The sequence below is a fragment of the Quercus lobata genome, chromosome 2 (assembly GCF_001633185.2).
Source record: "Quercus lobata isolate SW786 chromosome 2, ValleyOak3.0 Primary Assembly, whole genome shotgun sequence".
In the NCBI taxonomy this organism is placed as follows: Eukaryota; Viridiplantae; Streptophyta; class Magnoliopsida; order Fagales; family Fagaceae; genus Quercus; species Quercus lobata.
In genome coordinates this window covers 89745225-89763507 of record NC_044905.1, presented here as the reverse complement: position 1 = coordinate 89763507, position 18283 = coordinate 89745225, and the positions used below count along the sequence as shown (strand labels likewise).

The window sequence follows — 18283 nt, the reverse complement described above, 5'->3', positions numbered from 1 at the left end:
TCAACAGCCATTTTTATTCCTCTCTCCCAGCACCGATTCAACACACAACACACACCCATTATACAACGATCAACCTATCCAAACCCATCATCACACCCACACACACACAAACACAAACATCAAACCAGCAACAAAGCCACGCACAAACACAACCCAGCAACAAAGCCACACACAAACACAACCCAGCAACAAAGCCAAGCCACACACACAAACACAAACCCATTCAAAAACCGGGCCACCGATCAAAAACCCAGGCCAGGCCACCGATCCACGCCGCCGATCAACCAATCCACACCACCAATTTGAAACCCAAGCCACCGATCAAAAACCGGAGCAAACCCATTAAAAAAAAAAATCATCACCGGAGCAAACCCATTCAAACCCATTCAAAAAACATCATCACCGGAGCAAACCCATTCAAAAAAATCATCACCGGAGCAAACCCATTCAAACCCATTCAAATAAAATCATTACCGGAACAAACCCATTCAAACCTATTCAAAAAAACATCATCACCGGAGCCACCGGAACAAACCCATCCAATAAAATCATCACCAAAGCCATCGGAGAAAATCCATTCAAAAAAATGAGAGAGATGAGAGAGCAGAGATGAGAGAGAAGATGGAGAGCAGAGATGAGAGAGCAAACCCATTCAAAAAACATCATCACCGGAGCCACCGGAGCAAACCCATTCCAAAAAAAACATCACTGGAGCCATCGGACCAAATCCATTAAAAAAAAAAAATGAGAGAGATGAGAGCGCAGAAATGAGAGAGAAGACGGAGAGCAGAGACGAGAGAGAGAGGGGCACAGACAAAATGAAAGAAATGAGAGACAGAGGAGAGAGAGTAGAGATAAAATACTATTTTTTTTTTATACAATTCTGGTACAGTGCAATTCTAAAGATAGAATTGCACTGTAGCAAGTATTGTAAAAAATTTACAATACTTGCCTTTACCATTTTCTGATGTAGATGGTTTTAAGCTTATAAATGCTAAATTTCCCTTAGATATAGCATTAGCATTTTCCAATGCTAATGCTCTTGCATTCTTTATTTTTGAAGGCCTTGACCATCAGAAAATTAAAAATAGACTATAATTAGAATTGTATCGGTCCATCAATTTCAACGTGTCACAGACTCACAGTTAAGTTTGTCGATAATAGAACACGAACCATTTTTTGTCAAAGAAATTGTATTTGAGTGATGACGAAGGAGTAATGGTGTTGGTGAATATTCCAAACATTTTTATTATTCTTTATTTTATGGATGTTGGGAATTTATGAGTAAACTATTTTTTTTTTTTTTTATAGGATTATGAGTAAACTATTCATTGAACAATAATGGGTAAAATAGTCATCGAGCAATTATGAGAAAATTAGCTACCGGACAATAATGGGTAAACTAATCGTTAGACTTTTATGAGTTATTAGTAACCAATAATCACAAGTCATTATTGTCATGAGTAGCATATATAATACTTATCACAACACCCTTTCCTATTAGTCATTTTTATTCCAAATACACAGTTTTTATTCTCTCACCCACATATTTTTTTACAATTTATATCTGTTTTAAGGAAAGACATTAGAAGGTTGTTCTTAAACCTTTGTGAGTGGAAGTGCGTTCATCACAAAGGTTAACACTCTAGTCTAATCCTGGGAGTTTGGTTGATCAAGAAACCTCTAGTCGCTCCGAGTTTTACTCCGAGTGATACAAATCAACCTTTTAAGGACAATGTATCCGCAATGTGATTCTATAGCATTATGAGATCATTCTAAATTTATTTTTCTTTTATGTTCTTGCAAATTATCGAGTTATTATATGTTGTATCAAAATTTTTTACTCACTAAAATCTTTCCAACAATCTAAAAAGGTTGATCTTCGTGTTTCAAAATGGATAAACAAGTTATTGATCATGAAATTTTATGTTGTGGTATGATAGTATGTTTATAAAGAAAAAATGCTGGTGGTTACATTCTTAGATATAATTACTTATATCTTTTGTGGAATTTCATTTTCTATATGTTTAGTCTAAACAATTAGGTGGACTAAGATTTTAAAAAGGAAAAGATGAAGTAGGTGTTGTCTATTTGTATAAGTAGCTCCAACTGTGAAAGGAATCTCTATAACCTTGTCACCTTTGCCCCACACCACCGTGGGCTTTGATACCACCACTTGTTGGAGTTGATGGGGAGATAAATTACTTGGGGAGACTACTTGAATAATTAATATAACATATAGAAACATTTTAACCTAAAAGGTCTAAGTCCAATAAATATGTGTTCAATTATATTATATTAACCACTCATTATTCTCATTATTATTCAATGTAGCACTTCACTCACATGTGTATACCTAAGGGTGTGTTTGTTTGGAGGTGAAATAAGGTGGATGGAAAACTTTGGAAAGAAAATGAGAAGAAAAACTTTTTTGAGTGTGTTTGGTTAGGTGAAGAGAAAGGAAAATAAATGATGGGCCTAGGTGTTTTCTACCAGGGCCCACCAAAAAGTTTTGGAGAGAAAACTGAAAGGAGAAAATGAGGCTGCTTAATAGACAAAAATGTCCATGTCCAGTTCCTTTTTTTTTTCCTTATTATTATTATTATTATTATTTTTTGGTGCTGGGCATGTTGCCTCTTTCTTTCTTTCTTTTTTCTTCATTTTTTGATTTCCTGGGCAGTGGGTGGGCACATTGCCTTTTTTTTTTTTTTTTTTTTTTTTCTTTTTTCTTTCTTGAATGTGCCTTTTTTTTTTCCCTAGGCTAAGTTTGTTTGTTTGTTGTTTGTTTGTTTTTTTTTTTTTTTTTTTTTTTTTTTTTTTTTTTAGTGATTGGTTGATGTTTTTTTTTTTGGTTGTTTGTCAATTTTTTTGTTTTAATTGATGATCATTTTTTAACAAGGGTATATGAGTAAATTTATACAAATTCACTTTTTTCATTCCTCCACTTTTTCACTTCTAACCAAATGAAAATGAGAGAAATTAAAATATTTTCTATCCTCCCATTTTTCCATCGTCTCACCATTTTCTATCCTTTCACTTTTTTACCCCTTCAACCAAGCGGACCCTAAGAATTTGGTTGTTCCCCACCCCATCTAATCGGGTCTGGTGCGGATTAGACAAAAACTCAACCAATGGACACCCCTTGTCTAGCCCTTAAATACCCTTGGGCTTTTTAGTTGGAGCAATGTACAGACAAGACCGGCCCGAAATGAAACAATATGAACCGGTAAATTAAATTTACTCTCCTTCTGTCGCATTTGTTTGCTTCGTATTATACAATATTTTCTCAATACTAGTTTGTTTCGTATGAACCAGTGGACACACCGAGTCCTCAATATTTGTTTGTTTCGTATTATACAATATTTTCTCCTTTGCTTTTATTAATAGAGCCACACTGAATAAGCATCAACAACAGTAAGACGAAGGCCCGGTGCTCCTTTGCATGAATTTTTGTTTGTGGGTTAACTTGAGAGGGTCTATCACGTAATCTATAATGTGAGCCCATTAGTCTTCAGGTCTTGTCAAAGTCCAATATTGTTGAGCAAAAAGTATTTTTTTGTAATTTAATAGTTCGGGAGAAAGATTTAAACTTTGAATATTTTCTTTATAAATACAAGAAAGTGTTAATACAAGTTTATTTATTTAGTCTTATTTTGGATTGAATGAGTGATTTTTCTTTAGTCACTTACTTCAATGTTATATTTTCATTTTCCATTTGTAAAAAAATTACTTTTGGTTTTTGTTGATTTCATCATGTCTTTAACTGTGTCAATTTAGTCCGTTATTTTTTGATGCATTTTTAGCATTATTTTTATGTTCACCATAATCACTTTTAATTCTCTCATTCTATCATGGGCTTGAATAGTAAGATTTCCCACTATCCCATGCCAAAGTCTTCAAATATTCACTTCTGAATTGGGGAATGTTTGTTTTATAGGATTTGGAATATGGGTGTTCAGATAAAAATTTTGGTTTAGGGATTCAAATTGTTATTAGTACAATATCACTTCTAATATTACTTTTATTTTAGACTAATTACAACCTATCTTGCAATTGTGAAAAATATTGATAAATTTGTTGTGCCATGACAGCTTTTTGTTGTTGGTTTGTGCAGTTGCTTTTGATTTGGTAATGTATTTTTGAGTGAGCACCTTTTTCTTTTTTTTTGATTGATAGATGGGTAATTCTTGGCAAAGGGTGGGTGCTAGTTGTGGCTAGTGGCACTACTGGTGGATGGAAGCAATCAGTGACTCATAAAGAAAAGATGAGGGAGAGAGATAGGCCAATTTATTTGTTAGTGTAACTATTTGTACAACCTAAGCCATTGACTTGGACAGAAGCATTTGTATATAAGTTAAAAAAAAAATAGGATAAGGGTTGAATATGGGTAACTACTCACCAAAACCAAAAGACACCCAAAAAAACCCTTCGGCATCAACTTACCCAATTCGCTCCTATGATAGGTTTTATGAATAATGGCTTTCTATTTTTAGAAAAAACCATTCATTCCTTAAACCATTTATTTATTGTTTTTGTGTCTTGATAACTATAATGAAGTGAAGTAGGTGTTTTGAAAGTGAGAAGAATGATAAAAATAAATAATATTTAAATAAAATAGAATTTAAAATAAAGAATATGATGTGAGTGAAAAGAAAGAGTAATTAGCTAAAAGAGGAAAAGTAGGTTTTATCCTAAAATATGGAGAAATTTAAGAAAAGGCTGGAAAGCTACTACCAATTCTACCATTTGTAACCATATCAGCTTATTTTCCATGTCATTTTTAAGCAGGAGCGGCTTGATGCATTTTGGGACCTAAAGCGAAAATTGATTATCTTGTTTTAGTTGCAAAATTATTACTAATTAACATGAACTACGATGAATTTTTTCTTATTTTAGAAAATTTATAGATAGAAAAAATTTGACTAAATTTTTCATACTAATTGATGTGGTAGATTAATAGTGGTAAGTTAGTAAGTAAAAGAGTGATGTTAGTGGTAAACTTAGATGAAAATTAGTCAAAATTTGCTAATTAATCTCTTATTATTATTCTTATTTTTTTTAGAAGTGCAACATTCACAATATTTTTTACAACAAATCCTATGTTTTAAGTTACTTTTTGTTTTCTATTTGAAAATATCACTATAATTATTTTTTTTGCCATCAATAACAAGCTGTAACAACCTATTACTTAGCATTAGTTGTAAAAGTATTGTGAAAAATATTATGAACGTTGCATTTTTTTATTTGTTTTTTTATCCGGTAAAAAAAATATTATTTTATTTATTAATTATAAATAACCCTATTTTTTAAAATTTGGGAGCCTTTTTTTTACTTGAAGCCTTAAGCGACCGCATCTTTTGCTCCACCATTCAGCTGGCCCTGTTTTTAAGCACATCTCTATAAAAAAAAAAATTCGTTAAATCTGTTAGCATTTTCTATGAGTGAGATTAGAGTAAAGTTAAGATTAAAATTACATTAAAAATAACCAATAATGAAATCATCTTATATTTATAGCATTATAAATAATTCTTTCCCACACCGCATTGGAGAGAAAAGCTAGCTATTTGGGTTACAATATAAAATATATGGCATAGTGGTTGGAACTTGGAAGAAGACAACAAGGGCGGCCACAACTAGTCAAATTTCCGTTGAAAAATTATATATATACCCTGATCCAAAATTGACCATCCTTTCGGTCGCTGTTTGGCACATATATGCTATTTTCTCCTTTGCTTAAGTTAAAATATAGTTTGATTAAAAATATAAAAAAGGTTTTAAATACTAAAAATAAAAATAAGCTGGTAATTTGTTTATTATTATTATTATTATTATTATTAACTTATATCCAAACATACATTTAGTAAATTAGGAAAAATTATTAGATGCTCCCATGTTTCCTCATTTCATATTTGTAGTAAACCATACCATAAATTTAATTAATGAAACCCATTATAATCGTAAGAAGAGTGAGTACAATGTCACCATACTCCAGAAATACACAATGATTACTTGCAAGTTAGTAACATAACTATGAAATTAGCATTAACCTTAGTCATGTTAAGGTTTGGTAAATACTACAGTATTCCATGTATATGTATGGTTCAAACCGCCCCACGCCCCCCTCCCTCCCACTATTTACCTTCAAAAAATTAATGAACTTAGTAACTAATACCAAGGATTAGGGATCAATGATTAATGAGTACTCATATGATTTGGGTTGGGATTAACGCCTTAAAATCGAGCTATGACTGAACCCTTTTAAATAAGAACCTCCACGTTGTGGCTTGTTGACTTGCTTACTATTTGTTCTTCAATAGATGTGGATTACTATGATACGCTATAGATAGGAGTTTGTACTACCTTCTTCTTCTTTTTTAAATCTTGTCTTCTGCATGAATTTTTTTTCTTTGGGCCCTTGCCTAGACAAATTAGAAAAATATCTGGCACTCCCTCAATGAGCAGCCTTAACTTTCTCTTTCTAAAATTAAAGATGAAAAATAGCATCATTCTCTTCTCTTGACATGTTTTTTTTTTTTCCAAAAAGATTTTATTCTTACGGCTCTAGCTGATTAGCAAAAGAGTCTGTATTATTATGGCCCGTAAGTTACGGCACTGATAAATCAAGGCTCAATTCAATTAAGTCGTGAAGAACACACAAGCGAGTGAAACAGAAAGATTCAGATTCTGATGGGCATTTCCATGATGTTGTGGCCAAAAGCTAGGCATCTGATGCTGTGAAATTAACTCGGGTGCCGCATCAACCACGGCACTTTAGCAAGAATTTTTTTGCTCCAATTATAGGGAAGTCCAATAAGAAACAACCATGAAAAAAAATGCTTCCCATTCTTCATTGTCGTTTGTTATGAAACTTTCCTAGGCAATTATAATCAAGACTATATTATGGGTTCCAGTTAACTCAACTGGTAAAGTCTTTGATGGTGTATAAGAGATCTGGAGTTCAATTCCTACCTATACCAAAAATTAATTGGTATCTTGGTCTAATGATAAAGAACTATTATCAGGAGCGGATGCCATAAGTTGAAATTCTCTAAAAAAAAGACTATGTTATCACACCGATAAAAGCATACATACCACTTTTACTTTTTAAAATTAATGTACTGAAAATTTCCATATTCCCAAAACATAGCTCTACTTGTTAGAACAGTTTTCATTGAGTCTCTGCACTTATCATTTTTATTCTTGCTTTCTTTTTAATCCTTATTTGTTTTCATAAAATAGGATTTGGTTTAAGATTGTCCATTTTTAATTCCAGGATTTCTCTGAATTTAAAAGTTATCGTTTAGTAAGTTTCCATATCAACTTTCTCAAAAAAAAAAAAAAAAAGTTTCCATATCAAGGCTCAATTCAATTAAGTCGATAGCTCTCTATGGATATGGAATGGAAGGCCTATAGAAATCCATAATCTCCTCCTCACCCAACTTTAAAGTTTTTAGTCCACATAAAGTCATCAACCACTATCTCATTCCACGAATTTTTAATAGAAAGATCCAAGGGCTATGAATGGCTCAACATTTTTCATTTGGAATTAATACTAGACAATCATAAATGAAGTATGTGGGGTTGTCGTAAAAGTGCAACTTGGTTGGGTTTAACATCGTGCAATGGTGGGACGGTGAAACATAAACATCATTTTGTTCCTTCCACGAGGACACAAAGTACTAACAACTAACAAGTATGATGTCAAACAATGAGTGCATGAATGTATTATACAACTAAGATCCTCCATTACACACGCCACAAGATGAGCCAAAAATAATTTTTGTTGGAAATTACAATTTCGTTTTTATGTAAGCCTTAGAAAAAATAATTAGGGCACTTTATGTTTTTTATTAATTCAATTTTTTTTTCTAAGGTTTTTGTTAATGGATGGCCTATATTAAATAATATTTTTATACATTTCTTTTTAAATAAAGTGAAATTGTACACAAATATCTAAAAAAACCACACATAACTACAGTAAATTCGTGTGTACTAGCCAATCAATCATTAACAAGTTTTTTTTTCCTATTTATAAATATGCATTACGGCTCATAATTAAGTATTTATTAATTTTTAACATGTGCCTTTAAGATATTCATTAATAGTATCATTTTTCTAATAGTTGCGAGTGATTTTTGTGATAAATACATTTTGGAGCATCTTGATTAAATTAAGGCAAAAATCAACTTTAGTGTATTTGGATTACTACCGCTTTTATTATTAAAAAAATGCATATTTATATTAATTTTTTATTGACCTATTGAAAATAGATAAAATTATAGTTTTATTTGAAGAAAAATAAAGTTTTAAAAAAGTGTACATAAATAAATAAAATAATAAACTACAGTCAAAAAATAAATCCAAACATGTGTTTGGCTAGCCTTTTTTTTTTTTTTTTTTTTAATGTGAGATAAAAATAATTTTAAATAAAAAGTATTAGCTAACAAAAAAAATTAGCTTAAAGCCACTTTTATCTACCTTTAAGCAAATGAATTTAGCCAGACTCATTATTTAATTAGAGTGGAGTATTCTCTGTACTGTAGTATATATAGAATTGTCAATTGCCTTTGTTTAATCCAACGGTACAACATTCCATCAATGCCACCATGTGTCACCAAGCATATTTATATATGTGATAACTTTACAGTTACTACGGTTCACGCGGTTTGTGGGGATCAGAAGGTACCACCAAACACCGCGTCTTCACTTCAATACTCAACCAAGCTTTTTCAACACAACAGAACAACAAAGTCATAATCAAACAAACTTCTCTATATGATATTTGCCAGTCTTCCTCTTCGTCCTTAACCTTTTCTGAATTTCTTCTTTTGATTGTATTTGGGAACAGAAATGGTGCTAATAACAGTGCTGTTATTAGCAGTTCTATTTCTTGCTGGCTTCTTAAATATATTCTTTCATTTTCCTCGCAAGAAGTTTCTTGCATGGGTGCAACAGTATCTTTCACCCAACAAATCTTCTTCTTCTTCTTCTTCTTCAGCTATTTCTCAAGCACCCCAACAAGTTTCTCACAAAGAGAAGACTTCCCACAATAAGACTGAGCTCAAGAAAGTCTTTGCCACCTTTGACAAGAACGGTGATGGATTCATAACAAAGCAAGAGCTGAGAGAGTCATTGAAGAACATCAGGATATTTGTGACAGAGAAAGAGGTTGAAGAAATGGTTTTGAAAGTGGATGCTAATGGAAACGGGTTGATTGAGTTTGATGAGTTTTGTGTGTTGTGTGAAGCCATGGTTGGTCAAGAGGGAGCGAGCGAAGGAGATGGGAAAGAAGGTGTAGGAAAGGAAGGAGGAGAGGAGGATTTGAAGGAGGCTTTTGATGTGTTTGATAAAGATAGAGATGGGTTAATTAGCGTGGAGGAGTTGGGCTCGGTTTTGTGCTCTTTGGGGTTAAAGGAAGGAAAGAAGATTGAGGATTGCAACGAGATGATAAGGAAAGTGGATATGGATGGGGATGGTATGGTTAATTTTGTTGAGTTTAAGAGCATGATGAAAGGTGGAGGAACCCTTCTCTTTGGCACCTAATTCTCTCTATGTAAGCTCTCGATCTCTCTAATTACACATGCACACACATAAATATAATTAGCAGAAAGCGTAAAAACAACAATGGAACAGTATTTATCACTACATATATATTCTATGCTATGCTTCAAAGCTCTAAGCAACAGACTATGAAAGCATATATTATTGGGATTACAACGAAGTAGCTAGGTGTTTCATTTCATCCTTCGAACAATTTCTATATAAGAAGTTCATCGATCAACCTCACATGGAAAAGAAAGTCTGTGTGTATTTACTATTTAGAATTAGAGCTTCGAGTATGTAATTTCATTTTTTCCTTTTTGTTTGGTTTTTAAGGACTGGTCCGGATCTGTGGCCCTTGTTTGTCCTATGTACATATGATATTTCACTCTTCATAAGCTGTTTGGTCAATAGACTCAATACCGCGGTGTTTATTATATGCTCACCAATTCACATTTCACCCACTCTTACCCATACAAAAATATCTGAAATCAATGTTAATTTAGAGTATTCAAAGTGAGTGCTTAGTCATTCAGCCAAAGAAAAAAAAAGTTAGTGCTTAGTCATGTTCAATTCATTTTTTTTTATGCGTGTGTAAGAGGGTATGAATTAATATATACTATATAATAACATTTTTCATTTTTTCATTTAAAGTATGAGCAATGATACATACACAATAAATTTTATATTTGTCAAGTTGACATGTTATTATCTATTTTCATATGAGCTAATTATTAACGTTACTTTAATATTTATTATTAACAACTTGCCAGCTTAGATAACAATTTGTCAACTTAGATAAGTATGAAAATTATTCTAATTTTGGTGTGCATCTATACTTATTGTCGAAGTATAACCCGAAACTAAACAACCCATTGGCAAGGTTTTGTCTTTTTGACTTGTTACATTGATGAACAATTAAAAAATATGTATATGGGCACGAACAAATATATAAAGATGCTCTTAATTTCAATTTGTTTGGAAATTAATGAGATCTCCCTTTGTGGTGAGTACTAATTTTTATGGATTTTATTTTAGAAAAAATAAGAAAAATAATTTATTTTAAAAAGCATAATATTCTATGTAAATATACTTTTAGATTAGTAGTTAACTAAATAAACATTTTATAAATAATCACTGATTTCAATAAAATAAATAAATACAACAGTCATGTAAAAAACCATGTCAAAAGGATATGAAAAGAAATGCAAGCAAAAGTATCAATTCCAAATAAAGATAACCTTTTGCTTTTGTCCATAAATTGGGTCCCTGCATGCCCAAACCTTGCTAATCTTTTTAAGTCAATCCAATCATTAATCCATATGGTGCAAAGAACCATGATTATTCATGAAGACATGAACAATTTGTTCATTGCATCAAGCAGAATTATCTGTTTCTATATCCAAGCATAGCTAAATTATGCTATCCGTCCTAAAGCCATTCCCTCCTTGAGGAATTAATCAGAGAAAAGTGCAAAGGAGAACCTTGCATGTGCGTAAAGAGAATTCCTAACAATGCCAATTACAGAATTGGCAGGCGTGCTCTTTGGGTGTGAACTAGATCCCAAAAGAAAAGAACCGAAACCTTTAGCTTAATTGGAATAATGGGGCCTTGTGTTTAGAATCCCTCATCACGATGATTATGTACTCCAGTGTATGCAATCAATTCTATCTGTATTTCACAATTTATTAAAATGAACGTGGATTCGAGGGTTACTCAATCACTAAGTTTCTAACTCCTCTTTTGGTTTATGTTCAAGACGAATTTTCACTGCGTTTTTAACTTGCGGTTTTATGATGTTCACTTTTCAACAGTAAAAAATTGCATGAGCTCATATTATTTTTTTTTTTCCTTTTTAATAATTCGACAGTTATAACAAGAAATAAAAGATTTGAACTATAAACATTTCAATTGAAAACACCATGAGTTATAGCTAAAATATTCTGAATAACACAAACTCATATTACTTAAAATTGCATTTTGAAGATGCAGGTATTTGAACTCCCACAACTTAGACGCTCCTACGAATACAACTATTTAGTCTTGATTAAAAGAAATCTCACCTTAAAAGAGCCTTGTAACTCAACTAATTAGCACATTCCAATGTTCAAATCTCTCACCTTAACTATCGATGATCCAACACACAATAAAACAAAACAAAACCTTTTTTTTTTTTTTTTTTTGAAATAGTATCTTTTAAGGTGTCATTTCAACTTGCCTTAATGGACAAACACCGCTGTGTGACACCGCCATGTGAAATTGCCAACATGACATCCCATCTTCAAGATGGGATTTTACTTGAAGTCACATTTTAAAGATGAGTATTTAGAGTCATGTATTCTCGTATTTTGTATCAACTAGCGGGTATTTTTACACTTTCATATTAAGAAAACAATTACGTATAACATTTGTTATACAATTAATCTGTATTCAAAATCAAGGTTGGAGAAAGGGTTTGAGAACGTTCTATGCGGAAAAAGCTTCTCACAATAGCATTACTTTATCAACAGACGAACCAGAAGTGCGAACCAGAGAGAAAAATATTAGAGATAATTTAAGCACCACTAATCTTTTTATCAAGGTATAGTGCTACAATATATTTATTTGATCTCTTAACGCATATACCTACAAACATCTATGATGTGTAACGATTTCAATTCAAATCGAGGACACAAACAATAAAGAGAAGTGACCCTTAATGATGTATTCAAATGAAAGTAAATGTGTCTTTCATCACTGCCTACCATTTGACAAAGACGGCAAAACCCCCCACAAAGCAATTGGGACATCAGATACCATTTGTAGTGCCTACAGATAAATAGCACTACCTTTTTCACAGCAGTTGAAAGCACCCACCAGGTCAAATTAACATATCCAAGAACCACTAGAAGACGTCAGGGTGGAAACGCCCTGGGATGGAGTTGCTTTGCTGAGCCTGTTTTAGATGCATTGTCAATGCATAATTGTTCACCTGGTAGTGCATCACAAATCAAACAATAATCATCAGACTAAAGAAAATATAGAAAACAACAGTAGGAATATAGTTCAATCATGCAATGACTGTAAAGAAGCAAAGATCCAATCAAAATGACTATGCCAAGAAGACTAAATGCACAATTTTTATTAACATTTTCTTTCAAATGCCAAACAGCATAGCCTCAGAACACTCTGCCGCTGACATGGAACATGAGATCATATACAGAGTCAAGAAATTATGGGGTCTGTGAGTCAAACCTCTAATGTTCTCAGCTGATCCTGGTACTGGGATACCAGTTGCTTCAGATGTTGCAACTCCTGGTTCCTTTCTTCAGACTCTTTCTGACGTTCATGTTGGATAGACACTGCTCGCTTGAGAATTGAATTTTCCTGAATAAGTGCTTCTACTTGTTCCTTCAGCATCATGTTTTCCTACAATAGAGCAACCCACAATAAGTAAACAAAGCCTTAAAAGGAAACATGATATTATTAGATTTAAACTGTCCAAACCCTAACCCCCACATGAAACTGTCCTGGCACCCCCTGCACTTCTATCCCCATTTCCCCATAGTCCCATCCACCAAAGAAAATAAAAATAAAAAGGAAAGAACAATATGGGAATTTATGATTACATTCTGCATAACTGTAGTAACCACAATAACAGTAACAGAAATGACAGTAAAATAAACAACCTGGTGAAAGCTTTGGGTGGCCTCAGTGCTTGCACGTGCACAGATGGATCTCTCCAAAACCTCAAGCACTCTTGAAGCACGAGCTCTAGCATCATCTACATTGGAGGAACTCATCATTTCTCTAACGAAGAGCTCCACCCAGTCATTACCATCCATGGGAGGGTTCTGTGGAGCTGATTGCTCCTCACCAGGTGTGACCTCTCCATTATCTGTCACTACACCTGAAACAAAATATCGCACCCATCCCATGAAGAAGTCCACCACCAATTAGAAATGGTCGCAAGGGCCCAAAACTTAGAAAATCAAAGGTTGGGGGGTTGGGGGGGGGGGGGGGGGGCATATAGTTGACACCAATAATTATGACAATTGTCTTGTATTCTTTAAAAAATTTACTCAGCAATGAAGCACATTAAACAAGTTGCACTAAATTATGTTAAATTTTAAAAGGAATAGTTGCAAAGCAAAAAGAGACATAACATCATGTAAGCAATACCCCCTGACTTCACATTCACCTTTTCAGTCATAAATTGCTTGAACTCGTTCTCTATTAGTTTACAAAATCTCAGATAAAATCTGAAACAATAGCATGGATTATTCTCCTCACCTGCAACATCTGGCACTTCATAAAAGCACCACCCATTTTCAAAGAAACTCGTTTCTTCTGAGTTTGGTTCAAATTTTCAAAAGCATGATGGGTGAGGATATCCTTTCAAAAAATCAGTGTTTGTAACCCTTTTGCTATGTTGATTCCCTTACATAAGAAGAATCAAGTTGGGGTCAAAAGCTGCTTTTAAGCAATGAGTAATTGCCAATAAGATTCAGTCAGGGGGTCAAAGGGTGCTTGATCCATTAGCACCTAACATACCAATTCCCTTGACATGTTATTGGCACCAACTCGATTCAGTATTGTTAATGGATTCCCTTCAGATGATTCCTTTCCACATGCTAATGGATCAAGTCAAAGTCAAGAAGTAGCTTTGCAACTTGTAAAGATGAAAAGATGGTTTCCATTGTCAGTGCAAATAAACACGTCTTACCATTACCATCATGTGCCGTTAAATTACCTAAGGTTTTAGCCTAAAATTTTACTTTTTATGGAACTGAAATTTTGATCAAAGTCAAGGTTTGAACTCTGAATTGGATTAAAATTCCTGAACCAGGATGTGGCAGCTGACGGCAACGTTATGGACTCTTTCTCTCTCTCTTAAATAGTAGCCTTGGCTATGTCTCAAGTACCAACTCTCTTTTTGATAAATCTCTAAATTGATCTCTATTTGTTAGCAGTCAACAAACATACTCATTTTCTTCCTCCAAAAAGCATTCAAGCAATGTTTCAAGGTCCAAAGCAAAGTTTACATTAAAAGCTATAAAGAGAAGTCAAATGTAGTCTAATGCTTAAACCCAGGTGGACTATTTGTAAATTTTAATGAAGAAAGTGGCTCATCAATACAATAGAGGAGACAATGTCTTCACATTGACCAACCAACCAAAGTTACAGGACTGCTAAACTCTCCCAGAGATTTAATACACCTATATTCCAGTTTAATCTGCCATGAGTAATCACATCATCAACAAAAAAGGAATGTGAGAAGCCCATGTGCCAATATGTTTCATTAGATAAAAGGGGAGACAGAGAACACAGAAATGGGGAAAAAAATGAACGGATAAAGATTGAATTAAAATTCTTAAGGGATCATCAAATCAGAATCAATAATTAAGATCACATTAGAATTATTATTGCCATATATCAGAATTCTAATGTACAAAATGGGGAAAAGAGAGAGAGAGAGGCAAACATAAGGTACTCAAACTCAGGCAATGATCAGACAATCCAATAAAGGATAACCCTCTTATGGTCATATAGGTCATAGTGGCGGTGTTTGACGAATAGAAAATACATATTTAAAAAATTGTTCTGAACATTATTTCATGATTCAGTTTAATATATTATCATTGGTAATATATGTTCATCCAGTTTATAAGAAGTTACAGAAAAGGAAAACTATTAGACCTTGCATTACTGAACATACAGCGAGCAAACCTTCACATGCAAATAATTCATAAACAATAAAATTCCACAAACACACACATAAAGAAGAAACAAGTAAATCTGTCAAACCAATGCAAGAACCAATGCAAGTTAGAAACAGCCAAAAACATCAAGATTGAGTTCAAAGAACTGATTCAAAATATTTCATAAGCATACCTTGTGATTGAACATTTGCTTCCGGTATTGCATCAGATTTGGGTGCAGCAGAACTCAAGTTATCACCAGTAGATCCTAAACGAAGCTCATTCAAACTTCTGATAGCGGAATCAAGATCATCACCACATTCTTCAAGCGCTCTCTCGAGAAGCTATAATGATCATAGTTCTCCACAAATGTTAGTAACTACCACCATATTACATCAAGAGTTGTGAATTGTAATGCACATCCTCCAAATTTCAAAAGCACATTTAACGAGCTAACTGCATTCTCAAGACTATCCTAAAATCTTTAATTGGCTACCTTAATACATGAATTACCACATTTTTATCATAAATTATTGAGGCATAGCATTTGCCTAAGCTTGGTGAAAAATTTGGGGATTATTCAGCAAAATAAATGTCCATCTATCCAAAATTAAAACCAACATATTAGGAACAAAATAAAGTAAAGATTTACAGAATCAACTATTGCCACCATTTCATTATATTATAATTGAAGGAAATGTCATTTGAGCTAGAGCTAATTGGCGCATATTAAAAAAGTCAAAAAGAGGCAAGGAATTTCAATCCACTGAAATTCCCATTCCCCAAACACTATTTCTTATTATTAAAAATAAACAAAAAGTAAAATAATTTCCATGAAATGTCAAAAATTCAATAACAAGTAACATAATTTATAAAACAGAATACCAAATCGAATCAAACCCTAATAAGAAAAACCCAAAACAATGACCATCAATCAAAAAACATTAGAAAACAAAGAAAAGGTAACAAATTTGAACCAAACTGAAAATACCCTATTCGTATTTCTCATTTCTCATCCAACCCCACATGATAAAAAATAAAAAAGTAAATCAAAACACACCGATCCAATTACCTTGTGGTCCATGTGAGGAAAAATAGTCGTGAGGTGGTGGATCAAATCGAAGGAAGAGGAAGAAGAGAGAGGAGTAGTTGCGGTGGTGGGCGGAGAGAATCGAACAGGTGAAGAAGAAGAGCAACGAATTCTCTTGGAAACAGGTGGGCTGAGATTATCTTCGAAAATGGAGGATCTCTTCCCGCACACTATGGCAGACATGTTTCGTTCCCTCCTCCTCTACTCTCTCTCCCTCTTCTCTATCTCCCACCCCTTCTCTCTCATTCACCGACTCTTTTCTTCTTTTCACCTCAACCCCCCCAAATATACTACTGTACAATTCTTTTTCCCCCAATATGCAAAGACAAGAAGAGCTTGGAAAAGGTTAAAGAAATGGTAATAATATTAACTTATAGTCTTGAGATTAGGGAGAGAGAGAGAGAAAGAGAGTTTTTCTTTTTCTTTTTTGGATGAAAATATAGATAGTAAATAAATTAGGGTAGGCTAAGGCTCTGTGTCATTCATGGGTGAACAAAGTGAAGAGAGAGAGCAACCGACCAACCACGCGTGGGGTCGGGAAAATGGATGACCAATCAGGAGCTGACACGTAGCCAAGATTCGTGAGTGGGAAGAACCTTTAGATGTGAGACTTTCACTTCAGAGACGTGTTTCATTCAGTTTGGTTTGGGATAGGAAAATATATATCTTTTCTATAGTGGGCTTTTTGTGAATCTTGTCTTTTGAGACATGATAGTTGATACCTTTGAGATTTTTGTTTTTGTTTTGTTTTTTTTTCTTGTCGTGTTTGTATTTAATTAATAATTTCTAGTTGTTGTGGAATTATTTTATTTTATTTAATCCCTATCAATAGTCGTTGAACATGAAAGTCGACAGTACACGCACTTGGGTTCGTTGAAACTTCTTGTTCTTTGGCGAATGGGAAAGGGTGGCGGAGAAAAATAGAGAAGTGAAAAAGAGGGTTGAAAATGCACTCTTTTCACTTTTCTCTCTCTAGAACCGTCCGATTATAATGTTAAATGCCTCTCGTGGGTTCTATAGCAAAAATCTTTTATCTCTTTTTTGTCTTTTGAGTTTGTGTTGTACTTGTCTCTTTCTCTCTCTTAAAGATAGATAGCAACTTAACTTGAGATAGACTTGAGACTTGAGAGGGCTTGAGAGTTGAGACAGACGAACTGGCAGATCAAGCAGGAAACGAAAAAGGTACATCAAGGCCCAACCCAACTTTACATTCTTTTGGGTTCAGAGCTCTTCACATTTTTTTGTCTTTGTATGTGATGAAAAGGTGGGGTGGGAGGTCTTGAAATGGCCCATCAGGGCAACAAAATACATTTGATAGAACCGGTCTAATATAGACCTTAAATAAACAGGCCCAACAAAATGGCCCCAAGTCCAACTATAAGTGTAGATTCGTCCAAGGAGTTTTCTACACTGTGGCATGTTTGTTTAGGAGGGCAGATTAAACTACAATTTTTTTTTTCTTTTAAAGTATAGTCTTTAAAATTCTAATTTTTTTTGTAGGTATAGTTTTTCATGTTAAAAAAATACATATTTGTATCACATATAAAACATACGTAGTAGAAAATTAACGGATTTACTTCATTCGCAATTGATAACATGTGCTATATGTAAATTTCAGAATATAAGAATAAGAGAGTATATCTTGGTGTGGTGAAATTCAAAATCAAATATTAGAAGTACTTGGGAACACTTTTAATCTTCACTCCAATTCCACTTGTGCCCAATAAGTGTGGTCTCTCAATCAATTTATATGTGTTTGTTCAAAGGAGAATAAGAGAGTGTCCAACACTCACATACAAACCATTTCATTCTCATACAAAATTCTGTATATTTCTCTCTTTATAACTGATTATCTAATTGGGCTAGCCTATTTGGCTATTCCGATTAAGCTTTAATATGTGGCTTGGAGTGAGACCAAAAAGGAACAAATAAGACACTAGCTCCAATGGGTCTTGGGCTTTTCTGTCAACTC

The 18283-nt window shown here is 33.6% G+C and overlaps 2 protein-coding genes across 2 annotated transcripts; one reads left to right on the top strand and one right to left on the bottom strand.

Annotated features, from left to right (window-relative positions):
• Window positions 1-8650: 8650 nt before the first annotated feature.
• Window positions 8651-9979, top strand: LOC115977102 (calmodulin-like protein 3). Its single transcript, XM_031098763.1, has one exon. The coding sequence runs from the start codon at window positions 8851-8853 to the stop codon at window positions 9541-9543; it is 693 nt and encodes a 230-aa protein (XP_030954623.1). The 5' UTR covers window positions 8651-8850; the 3' UTR covers window positions 9544-9979.
• A 2092-nt stretch (window positions 9980-12071) lies between these two features.
• On the bottom strand, window positions 12072-16755 carry LOC115977101. The gene is made up of 5 exons (XM_031098762.1): window positions 16294-16755; window positions 15415-15565; window positions 13209-13429; window positions 12775-12948; window positions 12072-12511 (listed from the first exon to the last, which is right to left on the bottom strand). The coding sequence occupies exons 1-5, from the start codon at window positions 16492-16494 to the stop codon at window positions 12425-12427; spliced, it is 834 nt and encodes a 277-aa protein (XP_030954622.1). The 5' UTR covers window positions 16495-16755; the 3' UTR covers window positions 12072-12424.
• Window positions 16756-18283: the final 1528 nt, after the last annotated feature.